Raw genomic sequence first — 15,318 nt, 5'->3', positions numbered from 1 at the left:
TAAAAATAGACAAATGCAGAAAGCTCTCATTTCTACCATTTGAGACCTCTTTCTGTGTTGTCTCTAGTGAGAGCTTTATGATTTATTTAATCATGAGATAGAAAGGAGGTGATGGAAAAAGGCATTTTGGTCTCGGACTATTTGCACAAAACCGATTTTCTTCTCCATTTGTAGTTTAGACAGTTTATGCGTCTTTATCTTTCATGTGACATATCAGGTCACTGCCCTTTTTCCTTTTGTTTTTCCTTCTTTTTTTTTGTGTGATAAGCCCCTGAAAGCCAAGTAACAAAATTACTTGAAATAACAGTAATAATAACTCATAATAATAATATAAATCTGCATGACTGTCATCATAAAAGCAGCATATAATTTATTTTCAGGCTATTTTAATAGAATGCACTGATAGGGATTTCCTTCTTTTTCAGCAGCAAAAATTTACTTTATTTAAAGGCCGCTACACTCTAAGATATCGTACCGATGCATCAAGAAATTTCCTCCAGAGTGCAGGAGGGTGTATCGGCAGGGATACAGCAACAGGAGGGGCAGCCCACAGGTGTACAGATTGCTTGGTCTAAGAAGGGACGGAAGGAGATGATTCAGCATAAACAAAATAGATAACTCCACGGTAGAGAGCTGCATCCCGCTTTGGGGGGTGCCTAAGCCAGAAATATAGCCACTGCAGGCTGCATCTGCGTCTGACAGAGGATGAGAGGCACCTCCAGTGAGAGACAGTGAGAGACACTTGGCACGTCCTCCTATCTGCCTGCTGCATGTAAGGTGACATTGCTCTTAACCCAGGCGCCTCTGCTCAGTGTCTAAAGTTGGGGGGGGTGCCTTTCAAAGTGAACCTGAGCCTCTGTGGATGACAACCGGGGATGAATGATTAAAACAGGGCACGGGAAGAGCATCAATGAGCTGCCTTGCCACCATGGGGAATAAAGAATTAGTGGAGGGTGACATAGACATTAACAAGCAGTCCTTTACAGTGCATGGGAGAAACAGGTCTTGGAGTCCAAAACAAAAACTTACCGAGCTTAGAGACTGTGCGATGAGTTACTGCAGGAGGTGCAGCAAGCCTTCACCAAGTCTTAAGCTGTCTTCTTGTGGTCGGACTCAGAAGACAGGCTAAAAGTGAGCTAGGAAGAAGAATACACATTGTGTGCATTAGACTTCAGAAACTCATTCACCTGTTTGGCATTTCAGGACTCAGGCATGTAATTTTGTAGTCTTTATATCTGGAGGATGCTACCAAGGCACAGGTGTGGAGCTTTAGGCAGATGAAGAATGGTGTGTATGTTTGTACATGCTCATGGCACCTAACTGTTGTACTGGTGCACCTGACGGGGTATATGAGGAATTCCTAAAGAGAGTCCAGTGTAGGGCAGCAAAGATTATTAGGGAACTGGAGCATCTCCCCTATGAGGAAAGGCTGAGGGAGCTGGGGGTTTTTAACTTGAAGAAGAGAAGACTGAGAGGGAATCTCATTAACACTTACAAATATCTTAAGGGTGGATGTCATGAGGACGGAGCCAGACTCTTCTCAGTGGTGCCCAGCGACAGGACAAGGGGCAATGGGCACAAACTGAAGCACAAGAGGTTTCAGTTGAATATGAGGAAGATCTTTACTCTGAGGGTGACAGAGCACCGGGACAGGCTGCCCAGGGGGGTTGTGGAGTCTCCTTCTCTGGAGATATTCAAAACCCGCCTGGACGATGTCCTGTGCAACCTGCTCTGGGTGAGCCTGCTTGAGCAGGAGGGTCGGACTGGATGATCTCCTGAGGTCCCTTCCAACCCCTGCCATTCTGTGATTCTGTGATTCTGTGATTCTGTGATTCTGTGATTCTGTGATTCTGTGATTCTGTGATTCTGTGATTCTGTGATTCTGTGATTCTGTGATTCTGTGATTCTGTGATTCTGTGATTCTGTGAGCTGGCCCTTCAGTCTTTTGGAAATCTGACTTCTAAATATGCATTGAGTCATCCTTAGCAGTAAGATTAGTTTTCAGGAGTGCAAATGCAAATGCTAACATTGTCTAACAGTGCAAATGCTCAGTAGTCCCAGCTACCAAGCCAGGTATGTAAGCCCTTCTTGCTGCCCAGATTTAGGTGACCAAACGTGAAAAGCTGGCCCTAAGTTCTGCTTTTTAATTCCCTTGTGCAGACCTCTGATGGCTAGAGCAAGCCACGCACAACATGAACAGCAAAAACACTTTCCAGGAACGTGTAGTCGTTAAAAATGTCTTTGCATTCAGAACCACTTTATCCCTTGGTTTTTAATAGAGGAATCCCAAAAATCAGCAGTGATGAGTATTTTATAACAAAACCTTCTTGTGTTGTCACTGGAAGAAGGCAGACCACCAATTACTTTACATCTGCTCAAATTATTTCAATCTGGTTAAAACACAGAGGGCAATGGATGCATAAGGAAAGGTTTGTTCATTTTTTCCCCTAATCAGATTTTTGTAGGCAAGATCTTTCATGCAGTGACACCATATAAACTTGTGAGAGTTTATGGAAGTCTTGTATTCACCTGGGTCTCTGGTTTTGCAGTTTATTTCACCTAAGATGAAGTACTGGACCTTATATTCTGTTCCTCAAATTCCCAGTCAGAGAAGTGGCTGTCTTTGTCTCCAAAGGACTGAAGCACATACATTTAGTTTGAAAGGGAATGCAAGTTAATCATCCACAAACAGTATTCTGATCTAATTTCCCTTTGCTGCCAGTAAGTACAGTGCTTTAATTCCATGAGGATATAAAATATAATCAGGACTGAGCTGTTTGGGAGGAGAAATACTAATGGAGTGGCCTATGTTAATCTTGTTTCATTAGTTTTAAAATTTTCTATTACTTGCTTGCAACCTTATGCCATCTGCCAGAATTACCATAGGGACAGTCCTCTCTGTATTCATGTACTGTAGTTCTCTTTGCCCTGCTGTTGAATACTTCAATTTAAGCTGGTGATCCTTCAAATATTTTTCCATGAGACAGCTTTAAATCACATGTCAGAGAGGTCAGTACTTAGCTAAGTTTTAGCCGATTGGTTGTCATGTCAATATGCAGACAACATGGGCAAAATAAGATCATTTGAAACCAAAATAAGCCTGAGAGAGATCACGCTGTGCTCGTTGTCCATGAACCTCTGCTTTTCCATCACTCTATAAAAGGTGCGGTCACACATTTTAGCATTTGTGCTGCTCTGGAATGATTGCACACGCATGGCGATGGTATGCAAATAATTATTTCCTTCCTCTTCTCCGAATTGGAAACTCAGTCTTGCCAATCTGCTCAGGTAAGGAAGCTGAGTGCCCCTCTTCAAGCCAGCTGCTTCAAGAGAGGGGATTGCTTGCCTGAGAGAAGGGAGTCTTGCAAGGCAGGATCCTGTGGGAATGATGCTAAGCGAGGGTCTCCCTCCCCTCTGGCCCACCCATTTGCCCCCAGAGCAGGACAAGAAGTTTGTTAGCATCAGCAGCAGGCGCAGCCCAGGCAGTTCTCTCCCAGGAAGGCAGCTGCTGCTCCGGAGGCTCTCTGCTCCCTGCAACAACTGTGTTTAGTGCTAATGAAAGTCCTGGGAACACAGAGAGCAGAAGTCAACTTGATATTTACCATCTATGTCTGGATATACTTGTGCTATATCTTTCCTTAGGTAGAAAACTGGATCGGTTTATTTATGTTCAGATAAAAAATCTGCAAATTTTGACTGAATGAAAAATGGGTCATCTATCCTCCATGCGGTTGAGCCTTTTGTAGGAGACCCATGAATCAGCTAGTATACGAGCACAAATTAAATTCTGTTTGAAGCTTCTTCCTGAACACCTCTTAAATTTCACTTGGAAAAAAAAAAAAGAGTTCAGCCTGTAGCTGAAATACAGGGCAAACTCTAGATGCAAGAATCTCAGTTAACGGCCCAAAAATTCTGCCTTTGCTTCTCTGTAATTCAACCTACTGAGTTGGGACTCAGTTATAGCAGCCAGGTGTGAGGCTACTCAGGCTGATATTTAGTTGGTGGCAAATTCCGCCTGTAAATTTCCATTTTGCATCTTGACTTTGTGCTTCAGGTGAGATTTTTTTTTTCCCCTCCATTTAGCAAATACACACAGAGAAAATCAGGAAAGTCTTGACTGTCCGTCTTTTAACACCCCTCTCTCCCTTGCTTCTGAGAATTATCTGGGTGATTCAGAGGCAGCAGTGATGAGTCGTGAGGGCAATGCATTAAGACCGGCTTTCAGACAACAGTTTCTCATAATTAATATGAGTGGCAGATGCTCATCTGAAGTTTTACCTCGAATAGTCTGCTCTGTGATTTGTCTGGTGAGTCATAGATACCATCTGATTTATGTATATTTCATTTTTTTCAGTCCATTACTAGCGAAAGGACCTCCACAATGACAGCATGGACAAAATTATTTCTCCTGTTCAAATTAATACAAAGCCAGGCTCACCTAGACATTGTCTTTCTGCGAGTAGCTCATTTAAATACTGAAGCCTACCTCCACTCGACCTCCTCCTCCAAGCATCTCTCGTTCTGCTCATTGTTAAGGCGTTTGGAAAGGAAAATAGAGTGTAAACAAAAAATACTGCTGGTTTACATCACTTTATGGTAGATTTATGTCACAGCAACACAAGCCATCTGTTTGTAAAACACTTGGTTAGTTGCCATCCTACTGCCTTGAGACAGTTCAGGCTTTCGGTGTAGCTGTGCACTCGTCTGTGGAAAGCAGTGCTTGTAATCCTGTAATCACTGGAGATGGATCAATATTTAAACACCAGCCTATCTGACTGAAATCCCACTGACAGTAATTAGCAAACTGGGGCTGAATTCTTTGGATATTGTATCATGCCACTTCTGGGCTTTCCTGGCTTGTGAGCAGGCAAGGGGCTGGACCCCAGCACCCTGCAGGATTCGGTGCCCACCTAGCTGGCATCTGAAATGGAGCTACAGGTTGGGGGCTGCACATACAGCCAAAATGAAACAGTAAAAAAAGGGGAGGCACATATCAAACTGCATTGATTCAGTCTTAGATCCCTTCTCAGTTCATACGTGTTCCTAACATCTTTACAAGAATCACCAGGTCGCTAAGTAAGAGACGACTGACTAATTCGGAAAACCTGTTATGCCAGGCCACCAGCCAATGGAGATAGATAGGTGCCATGATGTTCAAACCATGGTGCAGATATCCAACATAGATGTCACACCTTTGACTGTGCAGAGAATGAGGATCTCACAGTCCCGGAGAACAAGTGAGCTGAATTTCTCATTGCTCTTCTTAATTTAGAGAGCACCCTATAAAATCCGCCTGAGTCTATCTCAAACACTGAAGGTGGTGATTGAAATACAGACACAGTCTCTTAGGGCACTCCTGGCTCAGCACTTCTGCACGCAGAAGAAGTGGCTATTTTTCATGATGAAACACTTGCTGTATGACTTGCTCTATTACAAAATGCCTGACTGAGGAAAGGTAGCTGTGGTTTCCCCCATCAGTGATGGTGAGCCTTTTCAACCTCTGGCATCAGATTTATTTTTTTAAATACATTGGTTTTTATATTTATGCACAATTTCATAATTAAATTTTATAAGATATATAGATTCCTTTTTTTAAAAAAAAGGAATTGGTGCCCACCAGATGCAGGTGAGTTCCAAGCTTGTCTCTGCGGGTCACTTGCCTGTGATCTGTGCTCTATACTCCGTAAAAACCCGGTCAATAACTGTGATTGAATCAGAGACTTTAAGAGCAGTATTTATCACAGCTTCCTTGGACTTCACCTGGGAACAGTGCGAGATGTGCAGAAGGAAGCTTGATTTAATATCTTGCACATCGGCTGGCCGAGTGCTGTGCAAGCAAGCCAGCATTGCTAATGGGTGAGCAGAGATTACAACGTGATACGACAGTCCAGGAAGTTACAATGTTGCTCACTGAGCAATGTATTATTGTTGCAGTAGAGTAATTTCTTGGCTACCAGCTTCAGCTGCTGTGGCTGTAGTAAGGAGAAGATTCAAGCAACTGAAAACATGGAAAAATGAGGACACAAAGGAAAAGGGGCATCAGCAACAGGTGATGAGAGAAAAAAATGTTTTAACTCTGGCCAAGACTTTCTTTCTTCTGTTATGTGGTGGCTTTAAAGAAGGGCAACTGGTTGCTTTAGCTGATGTTCCAGCTTTTCTTCCTGCATCTCCATCAGTGTGGTTTTGTCTCTCAGAGAAGGTGTGCTGTGTCCACAGCTTACATATACCACCCCCAGCATACTTACAACAGCCCAAGTCAGTCAGTCACTCAGATGTGAGCAGTGCTCCAACCTCTGAAGCATGGTATGTGTCTACACACCTCCCAGCTATGCTGGCTCTGTTATCTGATCCTGTGAATGGAGCTCTGGGGTGAGTCACAGTCTGAACTGGCACTCTGTCTCATTCATTGGATTTAGAAAACAAAACACATTTGCAGAGGAAGAAAAAGCTTTCATTTACAACACTCTGTATTACTCAAAGGAAAGACTACACGACAAACATGACGTTAAACCATTACTAGGTTTGCTACTTCTCTCTGAAAGCTAATAGCAAAGTTTCTCTGACATGGTCAAGATGGATTACTGCCACAGAGAAGTTCTTGGAAGGTCTTTAACTTTAACTTGTTGATCTGAAGTCATATCTGCTTGCCTGATGAAGCAGAAGTAGGGGGAAGAGGGGAGAACTGGTAGCTGTGAGTAGCTTTCTGGCACTGGTGGCCAGTGCATACCAGTTACTTCGACAGCCTCTCAAGATGATCCTTCCTTTGCTAGATGGTGCTCCAGCAGGGCTGGAAGGCAGCAGAAATGATAGCTGGCTCATGGATCAGGGCATCCTCAAGAATTTCACTCTGAGAGGAATGAAGAATGATGTGTGGATAGATCCGGGAAAGACTGTTCTGATTACGCAATCTTAATATTCATGTCTTTGTAAGGCTCTCCTCTTGGGTTTCCTTCATTTTTCTGGACAGTAGTGGGACTAGGTTTTATGCAAATCTGTAGCTAATCACTCTCAACAAAAAATAATGCCAGTGTGGTGCAGCGATGGGTGAAATATTAACCAAGTATCTTATTTCTGTCTTTTTTGTTTGAGTCATGGAAAAGATAGGTGACAGAAATAAGGGAATTGTATTTCCTTTGTCCCGAGTAACAGTTAGAAGAAAGCTTCTCTCACACCATTCTCTGAAACTGTTCAAGTGTCTGGACCTTTGGATCCCATGGCAGATGTGCAGAGCCTGTACCAAAATAAGCTAGCCAGGCTGTTATCTTCTGAACGATATGTGGTTTCTTTAAGGTCATTACGTAAGAGACTTTGCATTAGACATTAACCACATAATGTTAATTGTAATACAATGAATATCCATTGAAGAAAGGCCTCTATTCCCCATGGACTTTTAAAATTCATTACTGACCGCTATTAAGAGAGTGATATATCTAGTACTGTGACTGATGCAGCTTGTCTGCGCATATTATCTGCCACTGTATGTATTTCTGTGGCAGGTAATTGTAGCAATTATTTCAGAAAATATTCTGTTGGTTCCCGCTAATAAAAAGAAAAGATCCGTACAAAATAAGCAGCCTCTTAGCTTGAAACAATATTGTTGTGATATATATGACAGCTGCCAGGTGTTACGGTGAAGGAGCTAGACTGCATAAAAATATGAAAACAAAATGCTTGAACTAAAGTTTAAACTATTTAAAAATAACCTGTTGTGCTCCCTTTGTTTCAGCTGCCTGGAAGTGTTGAGTGCCAGAAGTGTAACACTTGACATTTGAGGCAGACAAACATCGCCTACAAATTCTGTGATGGCTTTGTGACCAGCTAGCATTTTTTAATCAATCATGCCCATTCTTGTCAACACTGAGGGTTGTTCCTAAACAAGCCAGCTAAAATATGGGAATTAACTTTCATTTTTCACTCATTTTCTGAGGCTACGGAAACCGTAGAAGCAAGAAGCTTGTATTTTCACTGCTTCTCTCTCCGAGACCTACATTTTCTAACAAATTCACACTCTTGCTCTCCTGCTGGATCAAGAGGAGGCAGTGAAGGCTTTGGGTAGTTCACATGCCATTAAGGGTGTAGATCCATTTTTTCTCGGGCAGCAAAGGTGAGTTAGGAGTTTCTTGCCAAGTGGCCCTGCTTCTTATTCCTGCCCAGATGCCACCACTCACATGGTATTTGTGCTGAGGCAGCTGTTAGTTGGGCTGTGTTGGAATCAAATCATTCAAACGGTCCAGGTTTAAAAATATCTTCCTTCACCTCAAAAAACAATAAAAAATGGATGTCATTCCCGTGACATTCCCATTCTTAGCGCAGCCCTGCAAACAGCTGCAGCAATGCAAAGGGACAGGGAACCTTGGAGGCAAAGTGGGAAGAGGTGGACAGGGAGCCAAGAGGCAGGGCCTGTTTTGGTTAGTGCTGTTGCTCCAGAAAACACTCATATAGCTGCACAAGAGGGATATTTGTAACCAACCAGTGCATTCATGTGCAGCGTTGTAAGAAATAACCCCCCTTCCTGGGGCATACTGAAGTCTAATGAACCACATGCATTCTTTTCTCACTTATTTCACTGTCAGTCTAGACCTTCCTCATTAGTTCAGTCAAAACTGAGACCGTGATTCCACAAGATGGTAAATACAGTTTTGAAGAATTCAGCACTAAGTCAGAAACAACATACTTGGGTGACACAAAGTATTCAGCTACTACAAATTCACTAGCTACAACCATATTTGTTCAAAAAATGTGAGGAGGTCATTTTTGCTTTGCCAGCAAAGGCATAATCTATTCTCCTGCAGCCAGCATGAAACCAGCAACCATTTTTGTTTTCTGATTAATTACAAAAAATTGTGGCCATTTAGTCATGCTCAATCTGGATAAAATATACCGGTGGGTGATCTACAGCCCCGGAGGAAACAACCGTTTCAGCCCTTGTTTCTCTTATTTCTCACATCTCCTTGCAAGCTGGTGTGATATAACCTCTGAGAGGGCCATTATAACGAGTTTCTCCAGATCCTGCCTTATCAGAAGTCATCAAAAACAAGCAAAAAGTTGCTAAAACAAAAAACAAACTGAAGACAACTATGAAGACCCTTCACCTTTCCTACCCACTTCCCAAATTTAAGAGTTACTGATCTTGTAAAAAGTAATAGTGCAAAATTTTCAGTTCCTATCAAGCAGTTTTCTGATATCCTGAAGCATTTTGCTGGAATCTTTCTTGTGTAATTGCTTAAAAGCCAGATCTAGTCTAACCCAGTCACCTCGAGTGTCTCTAGAGTCAGTAGAGAGAAACTGGTACCTCCAGAGGGCAATCCACCCTATAGACACTTCTTTTAGGATGGGACAAATCACCCTCTGGTGGTGCCTTTCTCTCATCACTCCTGTTAGAGGGCATGAATGCAGTTTGCCTGAGTGGGTATCTCATTTCTGGATGACTCGTTTGGTAACATGGATCCCAGACTTTGTACCTAAAGGCTGTGGAGGTTAGTGGTGGTAACACAGAAAACAGTGCAGACTTCATTGTGTGTCAAATACCTAGATGGCCTAGACTGCCTATTCTTCCCCAGCATAAATAGGATAACTGCTGGGCCCTAATAAATGAAAATGTTAAGACAAAGCCATCCTACTCACCCCTTTCCTCCCCTCCTCACCCTTTACAAGAACAGATTAAAGTACTCTCTGCTTAAGGAAGCAAACGCTGAAAGATGCTGAGTATCTGCAACTTTGATACAACTAATCAGGTTAAACTCTGAGATCCTTATACCATTTATTCATGCAAATTCTAGTGTGCCAGATGCTGAGGAGTGCTGAATGGCTGCTCAGTGGAAGTTGTGGTTGCTCAGCACCTCCAAGACTTGGCATGTAAACTCCAGCCCTGACTTTGCTTATGGGAAAAACAAATCCAACCATCAGTCATGCAGGGTGTGCTTCCCTCCCCGCTTCATGAGCTGGCCTGGTGAAAATTCCTGGTGCTTATTGAAAGCATCATCTGATGTCACTCGACACCACAGGGGAAAATATAAATCACAGTGTAAGTATTCAGCACTCTCTCAGCATTGGCCTAATATGATTAATGTAATCTGAGGTAAACACTTTAGTTATTCCTTATTACTGTGAGGGACCCTAATCAAGGGTTGGGACTTGTTATTCTAGGTAGTGTGAAAAAACAAGCCCTACCCATGAGATCTCCAAGACTAAGATAAAGCTTGGGTAGAAGCTTAACAACAGTTACCTAACAGCAATGAAGAGACACAATGAAGTGTTGAATCTGAACCGCCTGAAAGGCATGTGGCAAGGGCTGCACCGTGCTCAGCAGAAAGCTTTCCTCTGGCAGCGGAGTAGGGCTGCGGTAACAGGGAGAGCGAGGCGATCCGGGATGAGATTGCAAGCACCAACCAAAGGGTTGGCTGGCCAAATGCCGTTGATGCTGAAGGGACCTACTTCTGCTTTCTACCTTTCAGAATCACCTCCTGGTTCAAAAAAAGCTGTTTTACGTAAAAGTCTACAGCTGAAATCTTTGTCTCAGACAATCCCAGCACACTGTGAGTTGTGTGGGCTGCTGTTGGGAGCAGGGATCAGACTTAACAACGTGGGCAGAGCTGCTCCTCGTGCTTTTGATGGTCTCTTGCCTCACATGAGGATAGCACACCTCAGTCACCATATGGATCAGAGCACAAATACTAAAGTGTCACAAGTATGAAAGCACAAGTCTAAAAGCCAAAGAATGGCCCCATTTTCAGTGCTTGCTTCACTCCCGGCTGGGTGTGATGGCAAATGATTGCTCTTGGAAAGGCACTTTGAGGTATTGCAGACTGGCAGCCTGCTGAGTCCAGCGGGGTGCAGGGACTAAATGCTTCATCCAGCCAAACCCAGTGGGAATATGTTGGAGCTCCGACGTTGTTTTGCTGACACGGGAAGATGTCATCACAGCAGAATATGAAGGAGTTAACGCATTATGAAATACAGTTTTGGCAGTGATGCAGACAAAGATTGTTTTGTTTGAAATGCAGTACCAGCAGTGTTGGTTAACAAGGTAATGTGGTCACCTGGCCAGCCTCAGTCATTACATTGAGCTTTATTTCTTCTAACATGTCAGGTCCAAATCCTACGAAGCCAACTACTTAACTTTCAGCCCACAGGTAGTTCTTTGTTTCAAAGTAAAGCAAGCTTAGTTTAATGTATATCTCTGGATAACGGCTGGTTGAAATAGCAAGCAGAAGTGCTAACGGAAGCCCATCTTGCACAGGAAGAGAAATGACAAGGTGCCAGTGTTTTAAGTAAAAAAGAATAAAAAATACAGGAAATAATTTTTTTAAACCTCTTGCCAGTCCTAGTCCTTTGCAGGCTGAGGAGAAGTTAGGAGGGCTGTACCATGCCTGCTTACACACACTGCTGAGGGCTCAGTGCACAAAATTGCACAACTAATTTCAGAATGACTTTTAGTGAGTCCAGGAACTCCGGCTGTCCTTCCAAAACTAAAAGGCAAAATTTTCAACATCACAGAGGACTAATAAACCACCTACACGCCTGCATCCACTGAGATCAGGAAAGCGCAGAATCCCTTACGGCTCAGAAAGTCTAGTCACATATTTACTGCTGATACCTGACTTTTGTAATCAGGGTTGGAACACTTCAGCTGAAAGGTTTGCATTCAGCACTTCCCTGGGCTAAGAGGCAGATCTTCTGTAATCGGGACTCAATTAGCTATGTGCCTTTCCAGCTGAAGATCTGGCCCTGTGGGCCCAATTCTTTACTTTTGCATAAGCCGGGGAGGTGACCCTTCTCACCAGCATGGCTGAAAATGGACTTTTGTATTCGAGTAGGCAGCTGTATCTCCCGGATTTTTCACCATGCTTGCACTCTCATTAAAGTACATGCTAAAGTTAGCACGCAAAAGCTATATTCTTCTGGAAGATCCTTGTTCATAAAAATCCTTTCTGAGCCCTGTATTTTGCAGTGAGTAGCAGTGAGTGCCTTGCTTTGAAAATACGAATCTGAGTCAAAGATTAGTCCACATTTCAAATATTAAAGCAGATTCTCAGATGGTATTTCATTGGAACAAGTAGGGCTATTCCAGTCTAGAGCAACTGAGGATCTGGGTCTAAAAAAGGGGCTATGAACTCTAATTAGATATAAATGAAGAAATAGGGAACTGCTTTTTTCATACCTCCATGCTGTCTTGTCTGTTGGTGTCACGACACTCAGATAGGTAGTAACTGGAATGAAGCCCAGTAGCCAATTTATACTTAACATACCATTAGTTCTTACTAATTCCTTTAACTTTGAGCACTTGCAAAAATTATTAGGAAAATCATCCATCCCATGCTTCAGTTCCTCACAAGCATCCAAGCATCCCTGCTTCACTGTTTGTTCCTGGATATGTCACTGCTTCGGTAACTTCCCATCTTAGGACAGTATTATAAATGATTGAGATGAGTTGAAGTTCAGAGGACACTGCTCTGTCATTTTCCCTCCATCAAGTAGTATCTCAATGACCAAATAGTTCACCTAAGGTCATGCTGAATTTCCCAAAGTAAGGTAAAACCCTGCACAGAGAAGGCTGGCAGTATTGGCTACTTTAATTTTAAGAATGTACAATAACGTGTGTGCATATCTAGGAATACAGAGGGGGAAAAAAATCCTGCATAGCGCACGTTAAATTGTGATTTTAATGGTGAAGACACAAGGCATCCCTTAGCTACCAAATGACCCAGGTTTGCATATTTTATCTTTAATAGGATTTCTGATACTATCACAAGGCTGGTCTTCATTCTCTGCCAAAAGGATCGGAAACCACTGGATCTAGTAAAAATATTTTTGTATGTCATACTGGCCTGTTAACTATTCAGCTAATTTAAAACATAGTAATAATTCCTGTGATTAGCAGCTACAGCATATCATGTCCAGATTCCTTTTTTTACTTGTAAGCGTAGGATACCTGTGCAAACAAAAGCAGAATTTGGCCTGGGATATAAGCAGAAGCTTTTACCTCTATATTACTTATTTCCCATTCTTAGACTGAGTGAAGTTGAAGTGAAATAAATATCAAAAGCCTTTAAAGGAAAAAAAAAAACCAAAACAAAACCCACATCCAAGGCAGATTTCACGACAGCAGAACAAGTATCGTTTTGAGTGGCAATGCACTGACAATAACTTTTGGCTTCAGTCCACATCAATCTGGAGGCCCAGCTACACAAGCCAAGCTGGCTCAGGATCACTTCTAAACAGGCAGTTATCACCTTCGGCGCAATAATATCCCAGAGGTCCAAATCGGGTCTAAGCCCTTTGCACAGGTGCGACATGCTCGCCCGGCGTAATCCTTCCTCGGCCGTTGTCTGTGGCAAAAGTCCCCCTGCTTCTCTGGCATTAGAAGTCTGTCTGGCGTCCCCAAACGTTCATGCTCCCTGCCTTTTCTCCTCTTTCCCACTTCGTTCTGGTTTTCTGCGTGTTGTGAAATCCTAAGGATTTTAATGCAATCCATCTTTTCCTCTTCCATCTGTCAACCTTTCCTTCCTTTACAGACTGGTTCTGAACCAACCCCTCAAGGACGAGTGGAGGAAACTCCCATGAGCAATGAGAGGGGTGACGAGCCGGCTCGTCATGTCTTCTCCTTCTCCTGGTTGAACTCACTGAATGAATGATGACTCACTCTGGCTGGCTTCTGGTGTGCTTCTCCTCGGAGGGACCGTGAGCGCAAGCAGCCTGGCTGCAATCAACAAAGAAACTGGCCTGGAAAGGGACATCCAAGCAGGTTTCGTTCCCAGGAACTCAGTTGACCTCCACATCCTACCTGGCCCTTGAAATGACAGAGTCCTAAGAGGGATGGGAGCATGGGGACAAATGGCTGTACTGTATCATAGTCAGAGTGTTTTCCAATAATTTCTTGTTTCCAAGGGGAAAATAGCATCACTACAGCTGTAGGCTGAGCACCGCTAATGTTTTGTTATTCACTTTTTGGCACGTCCCCGTGTAGGTGTAAATGCTTCACCAATGTTGTTAGCTGAAATGCTGGTAAGATATTCACTAGCAGCATCCGCTGCCAACACAGTGTTTCTCCTCCGTAGCCTCCTGCATCCCAGCTCATCAGTGATGGTGACTTCAGTGTTGCTGTCGCGCCCCTGGCACCCCCAAGTCAGGGTTGTGCCTAAGCACCTCCCTGCAGTCGCTCGTGGTTATTGTAGGGAAGGTGCCCGGTGGCAGGGATGAGGAAGGTGCACATGCCAAAAGAACTGGCCACCACCCCCTCGCCCCACGCGTGGATGCAAGACGCAGCTCTGAGCGCGTGGGGCAGGTGCTGGAGTGCTGCCCACGTCTGCCCGGCCATAACCTGTGTCTGCATCGTCACAGTCACCCATGCGTGTAGGAAAAGGGGCATTTTCTTACGTGAAACCAGGGTGCAGTGGGGTGGTCACAGACAACAACGCAAGGTGTAATTTGAAGGCCCCGTGGTGCACCATTGAAGAGGAGAGTGCTGAATGTCCCGTTCCGTGTATGTGGCAGATGTGGAGCCGTCTAACAAAATCAAATTTGTGTCTTGAAAGAAGCTCTACAAGATGTACCAAAGGTGACACTCTGCAAGTTTTGTCGCTGGGGAGAGGGTGTGAGCTCTCAGCAGTGTTCAGGAGGGATTGGCGGGCTGCCGGGAGCGCTCAGTGCCATGGGGCACCAGGTGTCAAGTTCTGCGCTAGGGTTAAGCATGGATCTTTCCAGGATCCCCGAGTCAGGCCCTAAACACATCGTTTTGGCAGGGGACTGTGCCAGGCCATGGGGCTGCCCTGTGCCCCAGCAGGACGGGTGAGATGGCAGTGCAGACCCAACCCAGGCTGTGAGGGGTCAGCCCCGGTCCTGGCCATCCCTTGCTACAGGGCTGAGTTCCACCAACCCCCCTTTATAGCTGTTTCCCCTGGAAGACGCTGAGGTGAGAGAAGTTTTGGAGGGCTGTATAGGCAAGGTCTGTGCTGAATCTTTGAGCCTCAGCCCAGAGCAAGCGCCACTCCACAGCGCTATCACCGCCACATCGACCCCAGCTGCCAGAGCAGCTTTGTCCCCCGGGATGTGGTTTGGGGCGAGGGATTTCCTATTTTCTCCCGGTCGTCCTGGAGGATTTCTCCCCATTCCTTCCGGCAGGTTTCTCCACATCCACTGCCACCTCCCCAGCGCCCCGGGCAGGGACCCGGCTTGGGCACCGCCGCCGGGGCGGGGGGAGCCGAAAAGCGGGGAGGACCTGACCTTCTGGGGTGCGGGGAGGACGAGCGGAGGTAGCGGGAAAAGGCAGGGGAGGTGCGGGAGCGCCTCACCGGTTTCCCGTGGCTGCGCTCTGGCAGG

At 44.5% G+C, this 15,318-nt stretch overlaps 1 protein-coding gene across 1 annotated transcript in view; it reads left to right on the top strand.

The window, feature by feature from the left end:
* TRIM55 (tripartite motif containing 55) overlaps positions 1 to 13,634 on the top strand; it is a 38,545-nt gene extending 24,911 nt beyond the window's left edge. The window contains 1 exon segment of the mRNA XM_009634108.2: positions 13,515 to 13,634. Within this exon segment, the coding sequence (XP_009632403.2) occupies positions 13,515 to 13,634 (120 nt within the window).
* Positions 13,635 to 15,318: the final 1,684 nt, after the last annotated feature.

This window comes from Egretta garzetta, unplaced genomic scaffold (assembly GCF_000687185.1).
Source record: "Egretta garzetta isolate BGI_Z169 unplaced genomic scaffold, ASM68718v1 scaffold132, whole genome shotgun sequence".
NCBI lineage: Eukaryota > Metazoa > Chordata > Aves > Pelecaniformes > Ardeidae > Egretta > Egretta garzetta.
The sequence above is the reverse complement of the archived record's forward strand: the minus strand, read 5'-3'. Positions and strand labels throughout refer to the sequence as shown.